The 18,991-nt window shown below is 28.1% G+C and overlaps 1 protein-coding gene across 2 annotated transcripts; it reads right to left on the reverse strand.

The window, feature by feature from the left end:
- Positions 1 to 276: 276 nt before the first annotated feature.
- LOC111034829 (contactin) lies at positions 277 to 18,585 on the reverse strand. Of its 2 annotated transcripts, XR_002604590.1 has the most exons (22): positions 18,138 to 18,585; positions 15,649 to 15,878; positions 15,286 to 15,525; positions 15,042 to 15,195; positions 14,789 to 14,966; positions 14,515 to 14,715; positions 14,343 to 14,445; positions 13,312 to 13,493; positions 12,675 to 12,965; positions 12,075 to 12,212; positions 11,624 to 11,764; positions 11,371 to 11,540; positions 10,370 to 10,508; positions 10,147 to 10,284; positions 9,637 to 9,872; positions 9,400 to 9,576; positions 9,147 to 9,332; positions 8,587 to 8,761; positions 7,543 to 7,676; positions 7,292 to 7,475; positions 6,452 to 6,569; positions 277 to 2,128 (listed from the first exon to the last, which is right to left on the reverse strand). XR_002604590.1 is itself a non-coding variant. In XM_022316214.1 (21 exons), the coding sequence occupies exons 1-21, from the start codon at positions 18,324 to 18,326 to the stop codon at positions 2,034 to 2,036; spliced, it is 3,681 nt and encodes a 1,226-aa protein (XP_022171906.1). In that variant the 5' UTR covers positions 18,327 to 18,585; the 3' UTR covers positions 277 to 2,033. The 2 variants fall into 2 exon arrangements, 1 of the variants encoding a protein (XP_022171906.1); XM_022316214.1 differs by lacking the exon at positions 6,452 to 6,569.
- Positions 18,586 to 18,991: the final 406 nt, after the last annotated feature.

Genomic DNA, 18,991 nt, shown 5'->3' on the forward strand with positions numbered 1-18,991 from the left:
TACCCTACTAATTTTAATTTTAATGCACTTATTATGGAAACGATAAATTTACAAGCAGTTATAATTTCGATTTTCGGAAAAAAATCAAAAACCTCTAGACATTCCATCACTTTGCAAACAATTGAAAATCTCTTGACATTTTCCGGTTTTTCGTGTTGTCCAGGTGTGGTGGCAACCACAAGGATTGGTACAAGAAATCTGTTCAGATTTCCCAAACGCTAAACGCATCTAATAGACGACAAGGAATGATAATATTGTAAAACAAAAAAGTGCATATATATTGTGAATACTTTTAATAATATAATGTCTAAACAAAAAATATGTGGACGTTACACATTGCCAATAAAGTCACAAAGTTTCATAAGTTTAATGTATACAATATATATAAAAAGGTATATATAGTAAATATATTATTGTTGTTCTATGCGCTACATAACAATGTTTATCAATATAAGTTATAAAAGAGATATAAACGACAATTGGTACAAATCGGTACGTCATTACTGTGCACTAATAAATATCACTAGGTAGGTTATATAATATGGACGGTATAGATTCACTTAAATTATAAAACGAATATTACATGGTATCTAATACGCATTATGTATACATGGAAAAATAAATAAATATATAAGCAATTAATATAAAAGATACAATATATACCTATAAGAATAAAATACCGAGAACTAACTTACATTTCGTAAACACGAGTACAAAAATAAAACAATATACATTATGAAAATATATCAATGTTGCAAGGTGTTGTGGACGGATTATGATATTATGGTTATTTTACAAATTATAATATAATATATTTATGTACCTAAAAGACGTGACTTTGTTTAAATATTTCCCTTCGGAAATATTTTATTATGATTTTTAAGAAATATTGGAAGAATATTTTCAACTTTTTAAGAGAATATTAGCATCTTATTTTGGCTATTTTAAAAGAATATAATTCCGGCCCCTAATTATATCCAATAGAAAAGAATTCGTTTTTTATTCATTGACGTCGTTCAAAATGAAATTCGTTTAAGTGTCGTACACCATTATAAAAAGCACTGTATGTCTTACACTTTATTTAATTTAACATAAGTAGGTAGGTTCCGTATTTTTAAATTGTATGTTAAAAAAGTTTTTGTTTTGTTATTGTAATATAATATATTTTATTTATAGTCTGTTTTAAATAGCCCTCGCACTTTATCTTTTGATAAAATAGTAAATTAGAATTGTTAAGTTTTATTAGTTATATTGATATTTACCTACATTAAAACTACTAATGGCTATTATTTTGGCCGCAAGTACATAATATACTAATACATACTAATGGATTAATTATTATAATGGGGATTTTTTGCCCGAAATTCATTATTTGAAAACAGTTTGTTGGTATAGACATTAATCACTATAAACACATTATCGTACACTGTATTATTTTGGGTGGATATATTCGTGTAAAGCTTACACTTGAAACATTTAAAACAAGTATTTTTACAACTTTGAAAATTGTACTTACACGTACATTGTATAGTATTTATATTAAACACCTCACTTATTTCTACAGAATAGTAAGAAATCACAATTATATTAAATAAAATAATGGCTGTCATTTATATTTTGAACACAGGCGAGAGTTTTTGATTCATTCGTATGGTAAAAAAAATATTTAATAAACTATTATAGATTTATATTATTAATAATATTCCAAGGCACTACTTATGTATATACGTTCGGTACATAATGCGGCATATCGCATTAACCCAAAACATACATATTTTGATATTTTACTTGCATGAACAATTGTATTGAGTTTACCGTTACAGGTTTATATTCTTATAAATTTAAAAAAGTCCATCATGATTTATTGACAATCATCACAAAAAATTAATCAAACGTGAATTATTTTTGTTAACTTACAACTATATACGTTTAAAATAGTAAAAAATGTAAAATTGTAAAAAAATGTGTTGAAAAATATAATAATTGAGATTATTACATATGTGCGCGTGCGCGTTATATAAGATCTATGAGTTCTAAATGATATTGTACAACCTCAATAGCAACACGAACGACAGGCAGACAGCCGAGTTTCTGGTGGCAGTGTTGGTTAAGTATAGTTCTGGATTACCTGGAAAAAAAATAGACAAATATTTTAGACAGGAGTTTGATATTATGAAACATTCGTGTCAGGAATGGTGCCCATTAATGCAAGACAAAACAATTTAATCGTACAAAGACATAATAGGCAACGATCGAAATAATTAGCGTACGTACTCCCATTCAAACGAAACACAAACCCACAACTTAAAATTAAATATTAAATATTTAGGTACACAACCGCAAACATATCGCTATAATTAAATGGTATTTTTATACACATATGTAAATACATGTGTAGATACCCACACATTTATGTTGATACTTGCAGGTAGACCATTGTTTTAGGAGGGACATCATGTAATGTGACGGACGCATCAGTTAATATTATAAAACGATTGTCGTTCCACTCGAATAATAGTCGTGAAGTCTTGGACAGTCATATTCTTACCTTTACATTTTATAAGAGGTCAACTCACTCTAATTATTTAACTGACAGAGCTAAAAGTGGATCTGCCGAGAGTAAAATTTACTACTAAGTAAAGCACTTGTTAGACGAGGACATCGTACGAGGGTGCTACGTCCTCTTAAGCGCAAATATAATTAGTATACCAATAACATGGCGTTATCAAACTATATTTATTCTTGTCAACAAGGCCCAAACGTATATGGGCAAATATGTATAAATATTTTTCCAATTTTAAATCCATAAAAAACTAATTCCCAATGAAATTGCGTGCCGTACAAATACTTTAAAACTTTATACGATTTCGTGTTTTTCTATAAACGCATCCACGTTTTTACTAGATATTGTACATTATTATTCAATCTTTATTGAACGTCGAACATATAAAAAATGTTTATCATAGTTTATAGTTACACGCACACAGTAGTTTTGACTTAATATTATGATACATATTATTATTAGGTACCTATACGAATTTTCTGTTTAAACAGTTTTTGATAAATATTTAAGATTTGAATTATTGCTGTTTGAAATTTATAAATCATCATATTAACTCTATATAAAGCAAAAACTGTTGCATGTACCTAACCCTGCGAGGTACTAGTACATAATATTAGGGGCATACACCTTTCTTTAAAATTATTTCCCATATTTTTAATAAATACATAAATATATATTTTTTATAGTATATCGTATACGTAAGTAATACAATATATTTATGCTGGTAATGTATGATTTGGAACACTTTTGTAAATTTAGTATACAATTATAATTTAATCGTAAATATGCAATAACAGCATGTATGATATAATAATATAATCTATCAGCAAACTATTACGGCCATACTTTTTATTATTATTTATCAAGTATAAAAAATAAAATAAAAAAGTCCAATAATTTATACATTCATACAACACTCGCGTGTTTTTATTTTTTAATGCGATATTAGAATGTCTTGACGCGTATTGTTAATTGAGTAATGCACAACAATCTCAAAAAATGTAATCGTTTAAATATTTAATATTTTAGCCGACGCGCGACGGTAAATAAAATGCGTGCGGTTAACAAACCCCAACCATTTTACCCACACGGGAAATGGTTTGGGTTTAGTGTTCAGCTATGATGAAAATTTAGAAATAAAACATTATTTAAGATTTTTTTTAAATATAATGTTTTATTAAACTTTGATTGTTTTGAAAGTTTGAAACCGTGATTTAGAAAAAAATATGTTTTCGTATTTCACATATTATTGTGAAATAACTTGTAAAGGTAGGTTACTAGAATATATGTATATTTTTCATCGTGTTTAAATTAAGTTTAAAAAATGTAATTATGACACTTTTGATTTACAATTGCAGTAATAAGACGAAAAAGACAAACAGTATCCAGAAGTCAATAGTTAGGTGTACCGAGATCATAATTGGTGCCTCTATACAACATCATATATTTTGATATAATTTCTAGAAAAGGCATAGATTTTACCTACATTTTTTAAACCTGTACGAAAATTGCTACACGAATAACTCCTTCATCGACGGAATACGATATCCTCCCTAAGTTATTCATGCCATAATTTTATATATTCTAATAAATTAATCAGGTAACACATTTTCTATAGCTGTACAAGTAATTTATACATTTTTTAATCACATAAATTGTTTTGAAAAATAATTATTTTCAGTTTAATAATTTCTAAATAAAAGAGATAAATATTCTTTAATACGTTATGTAAAATCTAGACTTGTTCAATTTATATTCTTGGCAACTTCGTCTTCAACATATAATATCGATTGAGCTGATAATCTGGTAGCTGGCTAATAACAATGATTATAAATAGTTGTAGAAAAATAGCTTTCTCACTTGCATGATGATAATGCATTCGAATTAATATTTTTAAAACGTCGACATTAGGGAATGCAGTGTTTAAGAACGCATTATTTATCGAGGTATTTTCATGTGTTGTTTTGTTAGAAAAATATTTTTTTTAATTTAATGACTTCCTCTTCGAATTCTACCTCCAAATCATTTCAATTTACATTATTATATTCACTAATGATGATGGCTTCGTTTTTAAAATTCTTTACAAGTAGGCAACGGACAATTAATTATTAAATGTATGTTAACAGTTCGATTTAGCTATCGATAGCACATTATGATTAATGGTGAATGGCGGTTTGACAATGATGGTCACAAAGCGTGATTAAAAGGATCCCACACTCGCATATCTTGTCTAAGAACAACGTACAAACTTGAAAACTTACAAACATACAACCACGGTGTTATCTAGGTACGTGTAGTAATAACTGTGCGTACTTTACAGCAAATTTACGTTCGACCGAACCAATTTCGTGTCGTTAGATTTAATGAGTGAAATGACGTATATTATGATTAAACTTAAAGATAACCTTCTCTGTGTTTTTACGTTTTTACGATATCTCAAATTTTAAGCGAGTAATTATACTTATGAGTAGGGCTGTGAATTTGTAGAAAAGAGCATTTTTTTTTGGCGATTACGTAGCTTTGTTAGTACATAATTTGAATTATGTAACTACGAATCCATTTAAGCAACTTTTATTTTGAATTTTTTGACATTTTTAATGGTTTAGATCATTTTTGTGCATTTTTAGGTCATATTTTCCTTTTTTAGTAAATTTTACCGTATTTTTAATCAAATTCCGTCAATTGATAGAAAAAATGTTTGAAAATGAATTTGTTATTGTACACGGGCGTATATACGTCGATAAAATAAGGCAATTGCTAGATAACTACATAAGTTATTTGTGAGTTATCTATTCCTAAAATGTTTAAAAAAAATTTCAGGAGAATAGCATTAAGTATAGAAAATTCAAATTTAATCAACATTTTTACTATTTTTTTTTTTATTAAATAAACACTTTTTATGCATGTAATGTACCAGTGTATAATATCCTGTACCTAATATTAGTATAAATATAAATATAAAAATTAAATTAAAAACCATTTTAAATAAATTTTATATTATAACTTTTGGCATTTTAGGTTACATTTTTGTATTTTAAGTGTATATTTTATTGCATTTTTTTGACATTTTTAATGCATTTTTTAAGGTTCCTTAGTGCATTAAATTCACTGCCCTGCTTATGAGTTATGTTTACATAAAATATGAAATATTATTGCAATCTAATAATGATCACAGCTCGCTTAAAAATTAAAATACTCCATAAAATCGAAAAACATTGATGTCTACGTATGTAAGACGGAGACAATGCATGCAGGCACGCCTTGGCGTGGTGTCCTTTTAATAACTATCGTTACGAATAGCGACAAATTAGACAATCTTGTGCGGTCGCGTAAACGTGTAAAGCAGACCTAACTCCTTCTCCGTGAAATTGTCGAAAACCAAAATATTTGAGAAAACAAACAGTCGGCAGCACTGTTGTGTAGAAACGTGCGAGAAGCGAAAAAAAAAATCCAATCAATGAAAAACAAATATGGAAACAACTAAGAATTAAACCTAACTACTCTTTAAGATTTATCTAGTATTGACTTGTGATACACGTTGCGCACTTATGTTGAAAAATGCATTCGTCATTATTTTAATCGCTTTAATATAACTTTGTAAAATGAGTGAAAAACAAAATTACGGAAATAAATTTGTTTTTATACATTACAGAACTTAAACGTAATCGAAGTGGGCTAAAAATTTTCGATAAAATGTGATTGGGTATATAATATATATAAAAATGTAATGTGTCAAATTATATGTCAAATTAAATGACTTGTCCCATATTAAACTCCGAATAAGATGCATGCAAAAATGTAACTTGAACAATATTCTAGGTTTGGAACAACACAATTATCCACATGCGAAATTATTTTATTTCATTGACATAATTTTATGTTACTTACATATTGTGATAAATAGAAGAGTAAGCTTGTATGTTCAGCATAACTACATAAATATGTGTATTTATTTATATAATATGCTGCACATAGGTAACTTACTTTCACTATCAAGTAAAACTTCCTGTAATTATACATTAGTAAAATTAAACCAATTGTGTAAACAAATGGATGGGCATTTGTAGAGCCTATTTAAGAAGTATAGTTACACATTTAAGGTAACACATAAAAAAACAGTAGATTACTAATTGGACATATTGGAACTATGAACATTTGATTGGATTCACAACAAAATCAAATGATTTTTTTCTATAACAATAGGTGTACTAAATTTATAAAAAGAAAAAAAATACTGAATTGTTTTAGTAATAAATACTAGTTATGCTAGTATTATATAATATACTTAATGAATATAAAGTACAACAATTTGAACTATTAGAAATTGTAAATTAAAAATTACAAGTAAAAATAGATGTTCTTGACATTATCAACACATATCAGGCAATGTACCTACTGATTAACTAACAATGGAAAAAATTAAACTGTCTATACATAAACAAACTGAGTATAACACTTGAAGCATATAGAACCAAAATAGCTTAACCCTCAAAAAATGATTTTTTCAAAACTTTTATGGCCCAACCCTAGCAAAAAAATATTCTGTTGATGGCAGTACTTACTTTGTTTTGGCATTGATACTTAACTTATTATTTTCAAAACTTTAGTTGCCTGTCTTATGTAAAAACACTTTTGTGGGTTAAGCTGTTTTGGTTCTACCCGATTCAATTTTAAATTTTATATAAATATTGATGCAAAGATAAATGTATAATAGTAATTAAATCTTACCCATTTGGAAAGTTTTAGCGGGTGATGACATCCGCCCATCTCCGCCATTAGAATATGCCAACACTCGAAGTTTGTAGACTTTACCAGGTGTTAACTTAGTAATGTGGGCTTCTAATGTGCTTCCAATTTCAACAATAGTATCGTTTGCAGTACTCATATCTTGATCATATTCCCAAACTCGCACCTATTAATTGACATTATGTAAATCAAAGACTATGTATAAACTGTATTAGTTTTATTAATCTACAAACCTTGTAGCCTTTGATTGGTTCTTCTTCAAGTGTTGGTTGTACATATCGCCAAGTTACTTGTATGGTATCTGGGTTTAAGCCATTAATTAGAACCGATGATGGTGGTTTTTGAGGTGCTTTTCTGTATGTTCGCTCTGTAAAAAGAATATGATTTGTAGTTTTGGCCACTCTTTGTAGAATAACTCATATTTTATTAAAATTTATTAAATATTATTTGATTCTATTTTTATTAAACAGTACTATTTAATAATCTATGCTAAATTAATCGAGTTTAATATATAACCTACCAAAACAAAACCTATATGTGGTGACACATGACAATATTTAGTAGTAATATACTTATATTGTATATTATTATGTATGGACTAATGTGTACTTGCTTAATTTAATATTTATTTCTTTTATTTTTTTTTTTTAATTTACAGGTAATCGTTATCATACTTTATACTGTTTGCTAATAATATCACAGGCTATATGAAAACACTAAATAGTATAATTTAGAATACATCAAAATGTTTAATCTTCAAAATAAATTGTAAAATATAATGTTGTTTATTTGATTAATTTAAAATATAATTCAATGATTTAAATAACTTTAAAAATATTTGAATTTAATGCAACTATCTGTAAGATAACTTTAATTTCTATACTCAATTCTGCAGTAAATAAAAGTATACTTTCATCCTGTGATGATATTATTATGCTCATTATCGGAAATAATTATTTGTGTTAGGGCGTTGTGTGTAAAACAAAATAAACAGTATGTTGGTAGTTGAATAAAATAACATTAATATACAAAAAAAACAAAACCGATGGTCCACAAGTTAAAATTTCTTGGTCACCATTTCAAATACGAGTAGATAATATAGCCTTGTAGGTCAATATTAAATGATTACCAGTTCATTAATGTTTTATTATTAATAATTTAATATAATAAAAGTTGATGATCAAAATAAAAAATCAAATAATATTCAAAATTATGAGTTTTTAAAAATATAACTGTAGTTAATAAGACTTGTTATTATAATTTATTTGAGATCTCACCAATATATCGTTCACTCTCCGGACCTTCCCCAGCTGAATTGAAAGCCATTACTTTTACATAATATTCTGTATCTGGTTGCAATCCAACAATAAGTGCCCAAGGCTTAACAGATCTACTTAAATAGTATACAGCATCTTCTTCTCTTTCACTTGCATCTTTTTTCCAATACTTTAACTGAAGAAAAAAAATTAATTAATATTAATATTATTAGAACAATTTAACAAGTTCAATGTTCAATGCCAATTTCGATTAAGCTCAGACACTGGATAAGGTCGCACCTGTGGTGAGGGTATCTGAAATTTGTTTTAAGAATTTGTATGGTTTTAAAATATTGGCTGATGATAATGTATGACTATAAAAGTTATAACACAAATCATTAAAAATATTTTTTTTTAATTAAATTGGTTTAGTTGGTTCTTATTTTTTGCTATTTTTGTGATGACAATAAGATCACAGTGTCCATAATACCATCGACATTGAACATGTTGATAACACATTGGGTACTAACAGAAGCACTTAGAATAATTTTAATATTTTATATATTATGAAATATACTTACTCTGTGACCGATTAATTTACCACGTAACATTTCCCGTGATTGATCAATTGGTACCCAACTTACATTAATGGCAGTTGAATTGTAAGAAATAGCAAACACTTGTTGAGGAGATACTTGTGGCATATCTTCAGCGCTGTATATCACTTTAACATCTGATATAGGACCAGCACCAATTGAATTAAAGGACTGTTGATACATAAAATTAGTTATGCAAATAGAAGCTATTTTGATAAATAAAACTAAAATCTCTTACTTGAACTTTGACTTCATATTCAGTGTAATAAAATTCTGACTTAATGTGCACTACTACCATCCCAATATTACCGCTTTCTTTAAGATCGTCATACTGAAAATCTGTATCGTGACCCTTACGTTTCCAATATACTTTATAATAGATATCTGGTCCATTTTGATCTTGAGAAGATAGAGGCTATATGGTAAAAATATATATTTAAACCAATTCATAGAAAATAAAGTCACAATAACTTACTTTCCACACAATTGTTAAATCTCCAATTTTTCCACCACCCCCAGTGATATTTGAAGGTGCTTTATATGGGCGATCAGCTGGTGTATTAACTTGAGGTGAAGGTAGAGATACTTCACCATATCCAATATCATTTCCTGCTACCATTCTAAATTCATACTTGGACCAGGGTTGCAGAACATTTTCTAAAAATGCTTCTTTACGTCCATTATACCTATCAACTTCCTTGGTCACAATATCTGTAACATTAAATAACAGTTTTAAATAAGGAAAAAAAGGTAAGTGGATGTTGCTCTGCTGCACAGTAGGTTACAAGTGGGTCACTGTAATGGATGGTGTTAAATTCATTGTATACGAAAAACGATTCTGAGCAAATATGGTCAGTCAGTCTTTAATATTATTTAGTAATTTAGTATATTTGATGATATTATTGTGATTTAAGTAATTTATTTTACTAATAAGCATTAGTACTACACTGCAGATTAAATTCATTTTGTAATAATTCAAAATTACCTGAGGCAATTGTATACCAAGTACTGTTCCATTGTGAACGGGCGCTCACTATATAATGTGTAATTTGACGTCCATTTGCCGCACCATCAGTCCATTGGAGTTTGGCAGATGTCTTTAAGACTTCAACTTGTACTCCACCTATACAAAAAATAATTTAATGAACTATTGTAACTAAATTTTCATACACATATTGTATGCAATGTTTAGGTAAATATAATATTACCTGGAGGTCCTGGAGGTCCATCAACAAATAAAGTAGTTGTTGATGATATTTCTCCAACTACACTGTGTACAAAACATTTGTATTCACCAGAATCTTCTAACGTCATGTTATGAATGTACAGCTCTCCACCATTTATGCTCTTTAACATAAAATTGTTAATTATTTAATACACATAAAAATTAATTAAATGCTAAGAAATAATGTATGCTTAATAATTGTTGGTACTTAATGGTTATCGTGACTACCTAATTGTGCAATGGACTATAGCCCAATACGTCATAATTCTGTCCGTGACTACTTTATTATGTGAACATAATTTTATTATACATATGATAATTTATTATAACACATAAGGTATATAGAAATCAAAAGTTCATAAAAAATGTTTTTATAGGTTGTGTTTGAGAAAGAAATTTTAATGTTTTGGCTTTTTAAGCTTTGAACGGCTTTGTAAATGTATGTTTAGCAGAACCAACCATGCATAGTTTTACTTTTAATATTAGTTTAAATTATTAAAACTATTATTAAAACTTCAAATTAAGAAAATTACCTGTGTCCCTATGAGCTTGTACATTATTATAATTAAAAAATTCCTATAAAATGTATAAAACTTAAAATAATGGTAATTCTGTTAATATTGACTTTGATTTTTTTCTTTGACACACATTATAATTATTGTTGTATTGCTAATTTTTTTCTTGTTCCATTTGATGTAATTTATAGGACCAAATTAAGTTATTTTGTGATTTCTAATTACTGACTACTGAACTTATATTTGGTACCTAGACTTATGTCCATAACCAATTAAATAAATATGTACGTGCCAGTAACCTGTATTCATTAAAAATGATAGGTCAATTGAAATATTAGAAAATAACTATGATAAAAAAACAATTTAAATGTTACCTATAATATAATATTTATAGATAAAAATTAATAATATAAAATAGGTCGAAACGAATAATATACAACTTGAGGTGACTTATAAGACTAATACTTACAACATGTCCCACGAGTTCAGAATTAGAATTAAGCAATGGCATATTGTTGTGGGTCCAAACATATGCAATGTCTAAGAGTTCATCAGAAACAGCTTGGCACCGTAATAGTAAATCATGTTTAATAATAGATCTAATTTGAGGATTTAGTTGTTCAACGAATACAGGACCACCTACAGTAGTAATAATAATTACAAAAATGTTAAATAAAAACTTTCATGGTATAATACAATTACAGAACAAAACTTTAACTTACGCATAACAATAAGTTTTCCATGACTTTCTTCGGTTCCAAAAACATTTTCAGCAATACAAATGTACATACCCTCATCGTCTCTTCCAATTGGATTAATTATCAAATTTCCATTTTCTAATATGCGACGCCTACCTCCAGACCCTAGACAAAAATTAATGCAATTTTATTAAGAAAATGTAATGTATACAAGCACAGTTAACAAAAGTTTTTGAAATATTTCAAATCAGTAAAACAATTTTCAAGTAAATCTAGTATGTAAATATATACATATAATATTAAACAAATACAATTATATATTAATAGTTTAAATAAGAAAACTAGTTTTTTGCCATTTATAAATTAAGATGTAAGTTAAATAAAGAAAAATATATCAAAATTAATTAAAATGTTTTATAAATTACTTAGACTAAATATTAATTTATTTAAAAACAAATAAGGCATAATAACAAACCTATTATGTATCCATCTTTTTTCCATGTAAATTTAGGTCTAGGTGCAGCTTCAGGGTTACATTCAATTGTTACATTTTTGCCTTCAGCCCCATATATTTCAGGCTGTAACGGTTTCTTTTTAAATGATGGACGTAAAGCTAAAAAAAAAAACATACTATGAATTTTCACTATAGTTTTGTGTACATTAAGAGGACGTGGTACACAACATGTTTTGTCTCCATCTAACATACAATACAGCACATTGCATTAACAATAATCCATTTTACTCTATTGTCTTTAAAATTAGGATGAATTGACAAATTATTATTTTTAAATAAATTAAGAATTTATGATCATTTTAAAATGTAAAACAATTGTACAGTTTAAAAAAGGTCATAACTTGCTCCTTAACAAAAACATCAGTAAAAGCATTCATTGTACCATAAATAATAATCAAAATTTTACCCTTCAATCTTAAAATGGGTCAATTCACTCTTAATTCAAAAATAACAAATTAAATTCGATTATCATTAACATAAGATTTAATATGTTGTATGGTTTGTAAGACGGAGACAACACACGCGGTTGCCACATCCTCTGAAAAAATGTAATCAACTTACATAGCACTCTTAATTGTGCAGATGAATAACGGGTTTTTAAAGTATTGCGAGCTTGACATTGATACATTCCTGAATCTTTATCATGTTCTAAAACTTTAATACTCAATACGTTGTCCTGTATCAAATACCGCTTTTGATTTTCTGGAGATAGATTCTCAATTTCTAGTGGTTCACCATTTTTAAACCACTTATATGTTACATCTGGAACGCCAAAAGCTTCGCATGTCCAAGTCAAATCTGACTGGTGGTCCATGTGCTTATCCTCTAATGGGATTGTGAAGTTTGGTTCAGCTAAAAGAATATATAGTTATAAAATAAAATTGCATACAATATCTTACACTCCACAACATTGTAAAATAGCAATATTTATAATAAATACTCCCAATCACCTTCAGTGTACCAATAGTTTATTTGTAAAACAATCAGCAAATGGACGATTACTGAAGAAAAAATTATTTTGGGAACAATTGCTAATATTAAAATGGAATAAATCTAGATATTATGTAGGACATAAATTGAGGTTGTATAATGCATTAACCCTAAATGGTCTCCACTGATAAATCATAACAGCAATACAAAAATGGTCCATCAACTTGTCTGGCAAAAACTGTTTACTGTAGCAATTGTTTATAATTACCTTGTATTGTTAGAGTAACACTCTTCTCTTTACTGTCCCGATCGTTAAAAACATGGCAATTATATTCTCCTTGATCTTCCACTTGAACTTCAGGAATTACCAACACACGGTTGTAGCTCGTCAAATAAGCACCTTTAGGTAACGGAGAACCTTTTCTAGTCCAATTGTATGAAGGTACAGGACTAAAAGTAAAATGAAACAAAAGTAATTGTTATTAATTGGAAAACAATATCACTTAGTAATTTAATACCTAATGGATTATATTTAAATTAAATTTTGTTCAAATTACTGAGTTATAATGTATATTATAAATGTTACAGGAAATAATGATAATAATTATTAATAATTGTTCAGGAAATAACTGCATTTCTTAGGAAATGTCTTAAAAGCCTTGAGTTGTTATCCAATAACTAAACTGTATCGTTTGTCGTGTAAGTTGTGTAAACCTTTACAATATCTATGTAAATTTTATATACTAAAATATATATATATCTTTGATGAGATAGAGTTTGGAGTCGACTGGTTCACCTCTTGCACACACCTATGTTTACACATATTACGTATACAATTTGTTAGGTAAAAAAGTAGATAAATCAGTGAAAAGAAGCAAGTTTATAATATAGTATCACTCGACCACATGAGTTTTTAATGATAAATATATAAAAATAAAATGTAAGACTATAAAGCGACATAGTAGTTTGCCTTGCAAAAATGAAGGTAATTGAATAAATTTAGTTGGTATAAAAAAAAAAAATTTATAATTAATTATTAATTACTTAATCATGACTTTGTCTAAAAGGAATCAGTAATTGATTATAATTCTTAGTCAATATTCATATTTTTATAAATCTTAGTATCTTATTTTTCTACATTCATTAGACATTGTCAAAACTAGGAAATAACACCCATTTCTACATAAAACAGATTATTTCATTGATCAATAGTTATAACATATATAGAAGATATATTTTTTTTGATAAATATTAGTTAATTATGTATGAAAAAAAAAATCTGAGATAAAATAATCTTACTATGCAAATGCAACACATTCAAGTCTAACTTCTTGACCAGCAATAGGTGCTTCTGGAAAAGCTTTAGGGAAGTTATTAGGTAGTATAAGTTGTTGATAGTCAGCTAAAAAAATAAAAACAAATAATTAAATTAGTATTTATATTAAAATAACAATAAAAATATGATACATACAATGTGTCACTACATGTAATTGGAACAAGGGCCCATTCTTGCCGGTTTTTGAAACTTCGCTTTGTACATTACAGCTGTAGTTACCAGCGTCACTTTCTTCCAAAGAGGAAAAATACAAGTATCCATCATACGAGACAAACACTCTCCTATCTTCTTGAACCATGTTAGGAAATGATTCCCTGACCCAAAAATACCTCACCTCTAAAAACAGTCAAAATTAATAGACAATTCATTTGAAAGTGCAGAATAAAAGTATTTAAAAATTATTTCTCACCAGGAAAATATTGAGGAGGATCACAAAATATTGTTTTACCCCAATTTTTATTACCACGTTCAAGAGGTCGTTGTAAATTAAATTCACCAATAAATCCAAATGAAAGTTGTATACTTTCAGAAACTACAGAACCAAACATATTTGATGCTTTACAGTGATATCGACCTCTGTCTTCATCCTATTATAACCAATAATATTTGTTTAATTAATTTGATAACCACTTTAAATATAAAATTAATTTTATTAATTTTACCCTCTTAGGAGCATAAATAATAAGGGTTCCACCACTTAATGTGAATCTCTTATTACTTAGTGGATCAATTTTTAAAGATAATAATTGATCTTGATTATCATAATCTTCTTTGAACCATTCATATGTTGGTGTTGGATACCCTCCAGCAACACAACTAAAATATATATTTTTTATTAGTAGAATATTAAACCGATTAATATTTTATTAATATTATTATTAATACCTAACAATTGTATATACATACCTCAGAGATACATCGTTGGTAATTGAGGATCCAGAACTATCAAATACTACATCAGTTGGTTCTTTAATAAAGTAAGGACCTCGGGGCACTTTCTGCTGATCATCAATATTATAGCCATACTTATAGGAACGTTCTTCAACTATTAAATGCTGTTTATTAAGAGGTATTTCACAAATATAAAGCAAATATCGGTCTCCTGGAACTTTTTCAAATCCCCATTTTTGCAATTGAACTGAATACCTGAAAAAATGAATTGTTGTATGGTATTTTCTATTAATTTAGGAGAACACATTTTTATAAATTAAATTAGAATAGTTTCATAAAATTTAGGTATAATTTTTTCAAGATATATTTACAACTTACGTGTATGCTATGTAATCTCTATTTAATGTGGTGTGTTGTTCAGGTAAGAGTGCACTTTCTACATCAATAAGTGGAACATTGTTTTCCACATCATTTATCCACACTCCAGGGCTTGTTTGCTTACCACCTACATACCACTGTCTATGTTGTGGGTCTTGTTGCAAGAGTTGATTTATGAGAAAACCATGTTCATCTAAGGTATTGACACTAGCTAAATCAGCTCCAAAAGCCTAGAAAAAAACCCAGTTCAAAATCAAGCTATTTAAGTATAAAATAAATAATGAACACTATTCACAGATATAAATGATTTTTTAGTTATATAAATTATTAGGAATTAAATAAAACTTCATTAAATAGGTTTAAATAAATTATTCTATTAAAACGATATTAATTAAAGTTAATATTTTAAATCCTTCATACATTTGAAGCACGTGAAGTATAAATTAAAAACTATTAAGAATTTGATTCACTAACTTCACAGTTATTTTACTTATCGGTGACTTTAACCATCTACGTCTTAATGCCACAATAATATCATATATTTATACTTAATGGTAACTAACTTAGTAACTTGAGCATAATAGTATTATACTAGTCTTTAAAATATTAATGTTTTAAAGTAATGATTTAATATATTGCAAAACAAAATACTTGATAGGTACTTCTTATAACTGTATCAGGATACACGTATTTGAAGTCAAAAATAATGCACAACTCTGGCTATAAGTAATCAGTTTATTTCATACACTGATCACAATGGTAGGTGTAACACCAAGTTAACACTGCCTAACAGAAATAATTGAATTTGTATGATATTGAATTCATCTAATTTTGGTGCATCTAATAGAATGTTGAACAAGATGGTTCACAGTACTGGGATTGATGGTAAAACTTGTGTGTAGTAGATATTGTTTATAGAAATGCCATACAATGGGTGGACAAGGTGGGAACCGACAAATCTTTTTTTTATGGACAGTGAAAGTATATCCGAAAATATATACAAAGTGTACTCATAAAGTATATACAAAAAAAATGGAAGACATATTAATGGAAACTAATCTACAAAATTATGGTTCACAGATACAGAGACCATGAATATTACCAATAAAGACCAAATGCACTAACACCAATCCCAGGATGAACTTTTGAAGCACTTTATTTTCTTTCCAATTATTTAAAGGGTAGATTAACTAAGAACAATAATTCAGTGATCAGTGGAGATTATACACCACATTAAATGAATACAGGCTTATACAACTTAAAAACAAGATAGCAAATCATAGCCAAAATTGTATCGAACCAAATATAAGAACACATAATCAGTATATTGCGTATTATAAGTGTATTTTGAAATAAGTTATTATAATGTAAAAATTAATGGAGCTTCAAATTCACTTGAAAGGTATTTGAAGGGAGAGTGGTAAAAGATAATCACACCTGTAGATATAATATAGGACGATTTCTTTACAGGCTTGAAATTGACCTTTTTTAGTTAAAAGTACAAAATATGTGAATATTAATCTATCTGTTTATATTAATTTGTTTATTGCTCCATTATTTATGCTCTGCAATCTGTCAATGTTAAATATAATAAAATATATTTAATACATTTTTTTTAAAATGTTATTATTGAAATCTGTATGATCTAATTATTTGAGTTTAAAATTATGTGGGCTAGGATTTATTAAAAATGTTCTATTGTCGACAAATAGTTATATTTTAAAATAAAGGAATATAGTGAATTATGTAAATGTTTTAGACGTAAAATTACGGTCGGAGGACTGAAAGGGTTAATTCACAGTTTATCAACATTCTTACTCATTCAGAGGAAAAATAACTTTTTTAATACATTTTGTATATATTTAATTTTGGGTGTTCCAAAGTTTTACTTTTACTAATATATTTAATTAAACAATAGGTATATTATTTTATTATTTAGTACAGCAGAAAGTATATAAGAAATACTTCAAACGTATTAAAATGCACTAATAATACTTGATTAAGGTATTAATTAATAATAAATAATAGTAATATGTTAGTTCGATACAATTTTAGGATAGATTACGTACAGCTTACCAACCAGGTTAGTAAATTGCATACAAAATTGCAACTAAAAGGGCAAGAATACTTTGAGCTAGTTAAACATATTATTAATTTAAATTGAATTATTTCTTTGCTTTCAAAAGTTATACTATACCTACACTCTTATTGGGTATTGGGTAGGTATTTAGTATACTCCAACTTAAATAACCCTCGTATGGCATTATAAACAATGTTTGATGGATATATTGTTAAACAACCGATTTCGTTCGGACAAATTACATGCATTTATGAAACTAATTTATAACTTATGCCCAACACAAAAATCTACTGCCGCATCACATATTATAACTTATATCTAATAATGAATACTGCATTTCACAAGTAAAACAATTGATTCTAAATAGAAAACCTAAAAAAAAACACATTTGTTTTTTGACAATACATACTAGACAGTTTCTGTGAGCTTCACTTCTCGGTCGGAACGGCGATTTGACAAACTTATAACAAGAGTTTCCGTACTGGACCCAGTACTGCGGACAATGCCAGCTGGTTTCCACGTCGTTGAATTGCGACAAAGTCGACGGTGTCGAGCACCACAGGACGGCCAAAACGCACAGATAGCTGGGCTTGATCATTTTGAAAAGCGAAATAAAAAAACCACCTACTGTGCCTCGTTCACTGCTGATTTACTATGCTGGTTTGTGGCCGTTCATCGCGATCTGACGAGAACGTGAAAAGCAAATGAATACCGCGCAACGATTAATAACAAAAACAATAGACGGTGTAAATTACGAACACCAATTATGAGTAGGTAATGACAAAATACGACAAGAAAATGTTTACAGTCGTGTTATCACCGTCGCAAACCGGAACACGCCCGCCCGATGATCGTCTGGAACAATGAGCAAGGTGGTTTTTTTTTTATTCATTATCATCAGTTTCGTTCAATGGAATGTTGCGTCCGTTGGTGTTCGTGCACGCCCATCGTTAGTCATTATGGAGGCAAAATTTTCAAATATTTAATTACGTATTTGTTTGGACCACAAGGTGCATATATTTATTTTAGTGACGAAAATCTGTGAAGCGAACACCTATTAGCTACTTATCCAATATAATATTTGAAAATCAAATAATAATAACTCGGTCAGTATAACATAACTGATTGATATATGCATATATTATCCATTTACCTAGGTATTATACATAGTTTAGAAATTTAGAATAGTTTGGTACGTGAATAGTGTAATTGCTCAACTATTATATTTCACCTTTATAATGACGTGATTCTGGATTCATACTA

Source organism: Myzus persicae, unplaced genomic scaffold (genome assembly GCF_001856785.1).
Source record: "Myzus persicae strain clone G006 unplaced genomic scaffold, MPER_G0061.0, whole genome shotgun sequence".
Lineage (NCBI taxonomy): Eukaryota > Metazoa > Arthropoda > Insecta > Hemiptera > Aphididae > Myzus > Myzus persicae.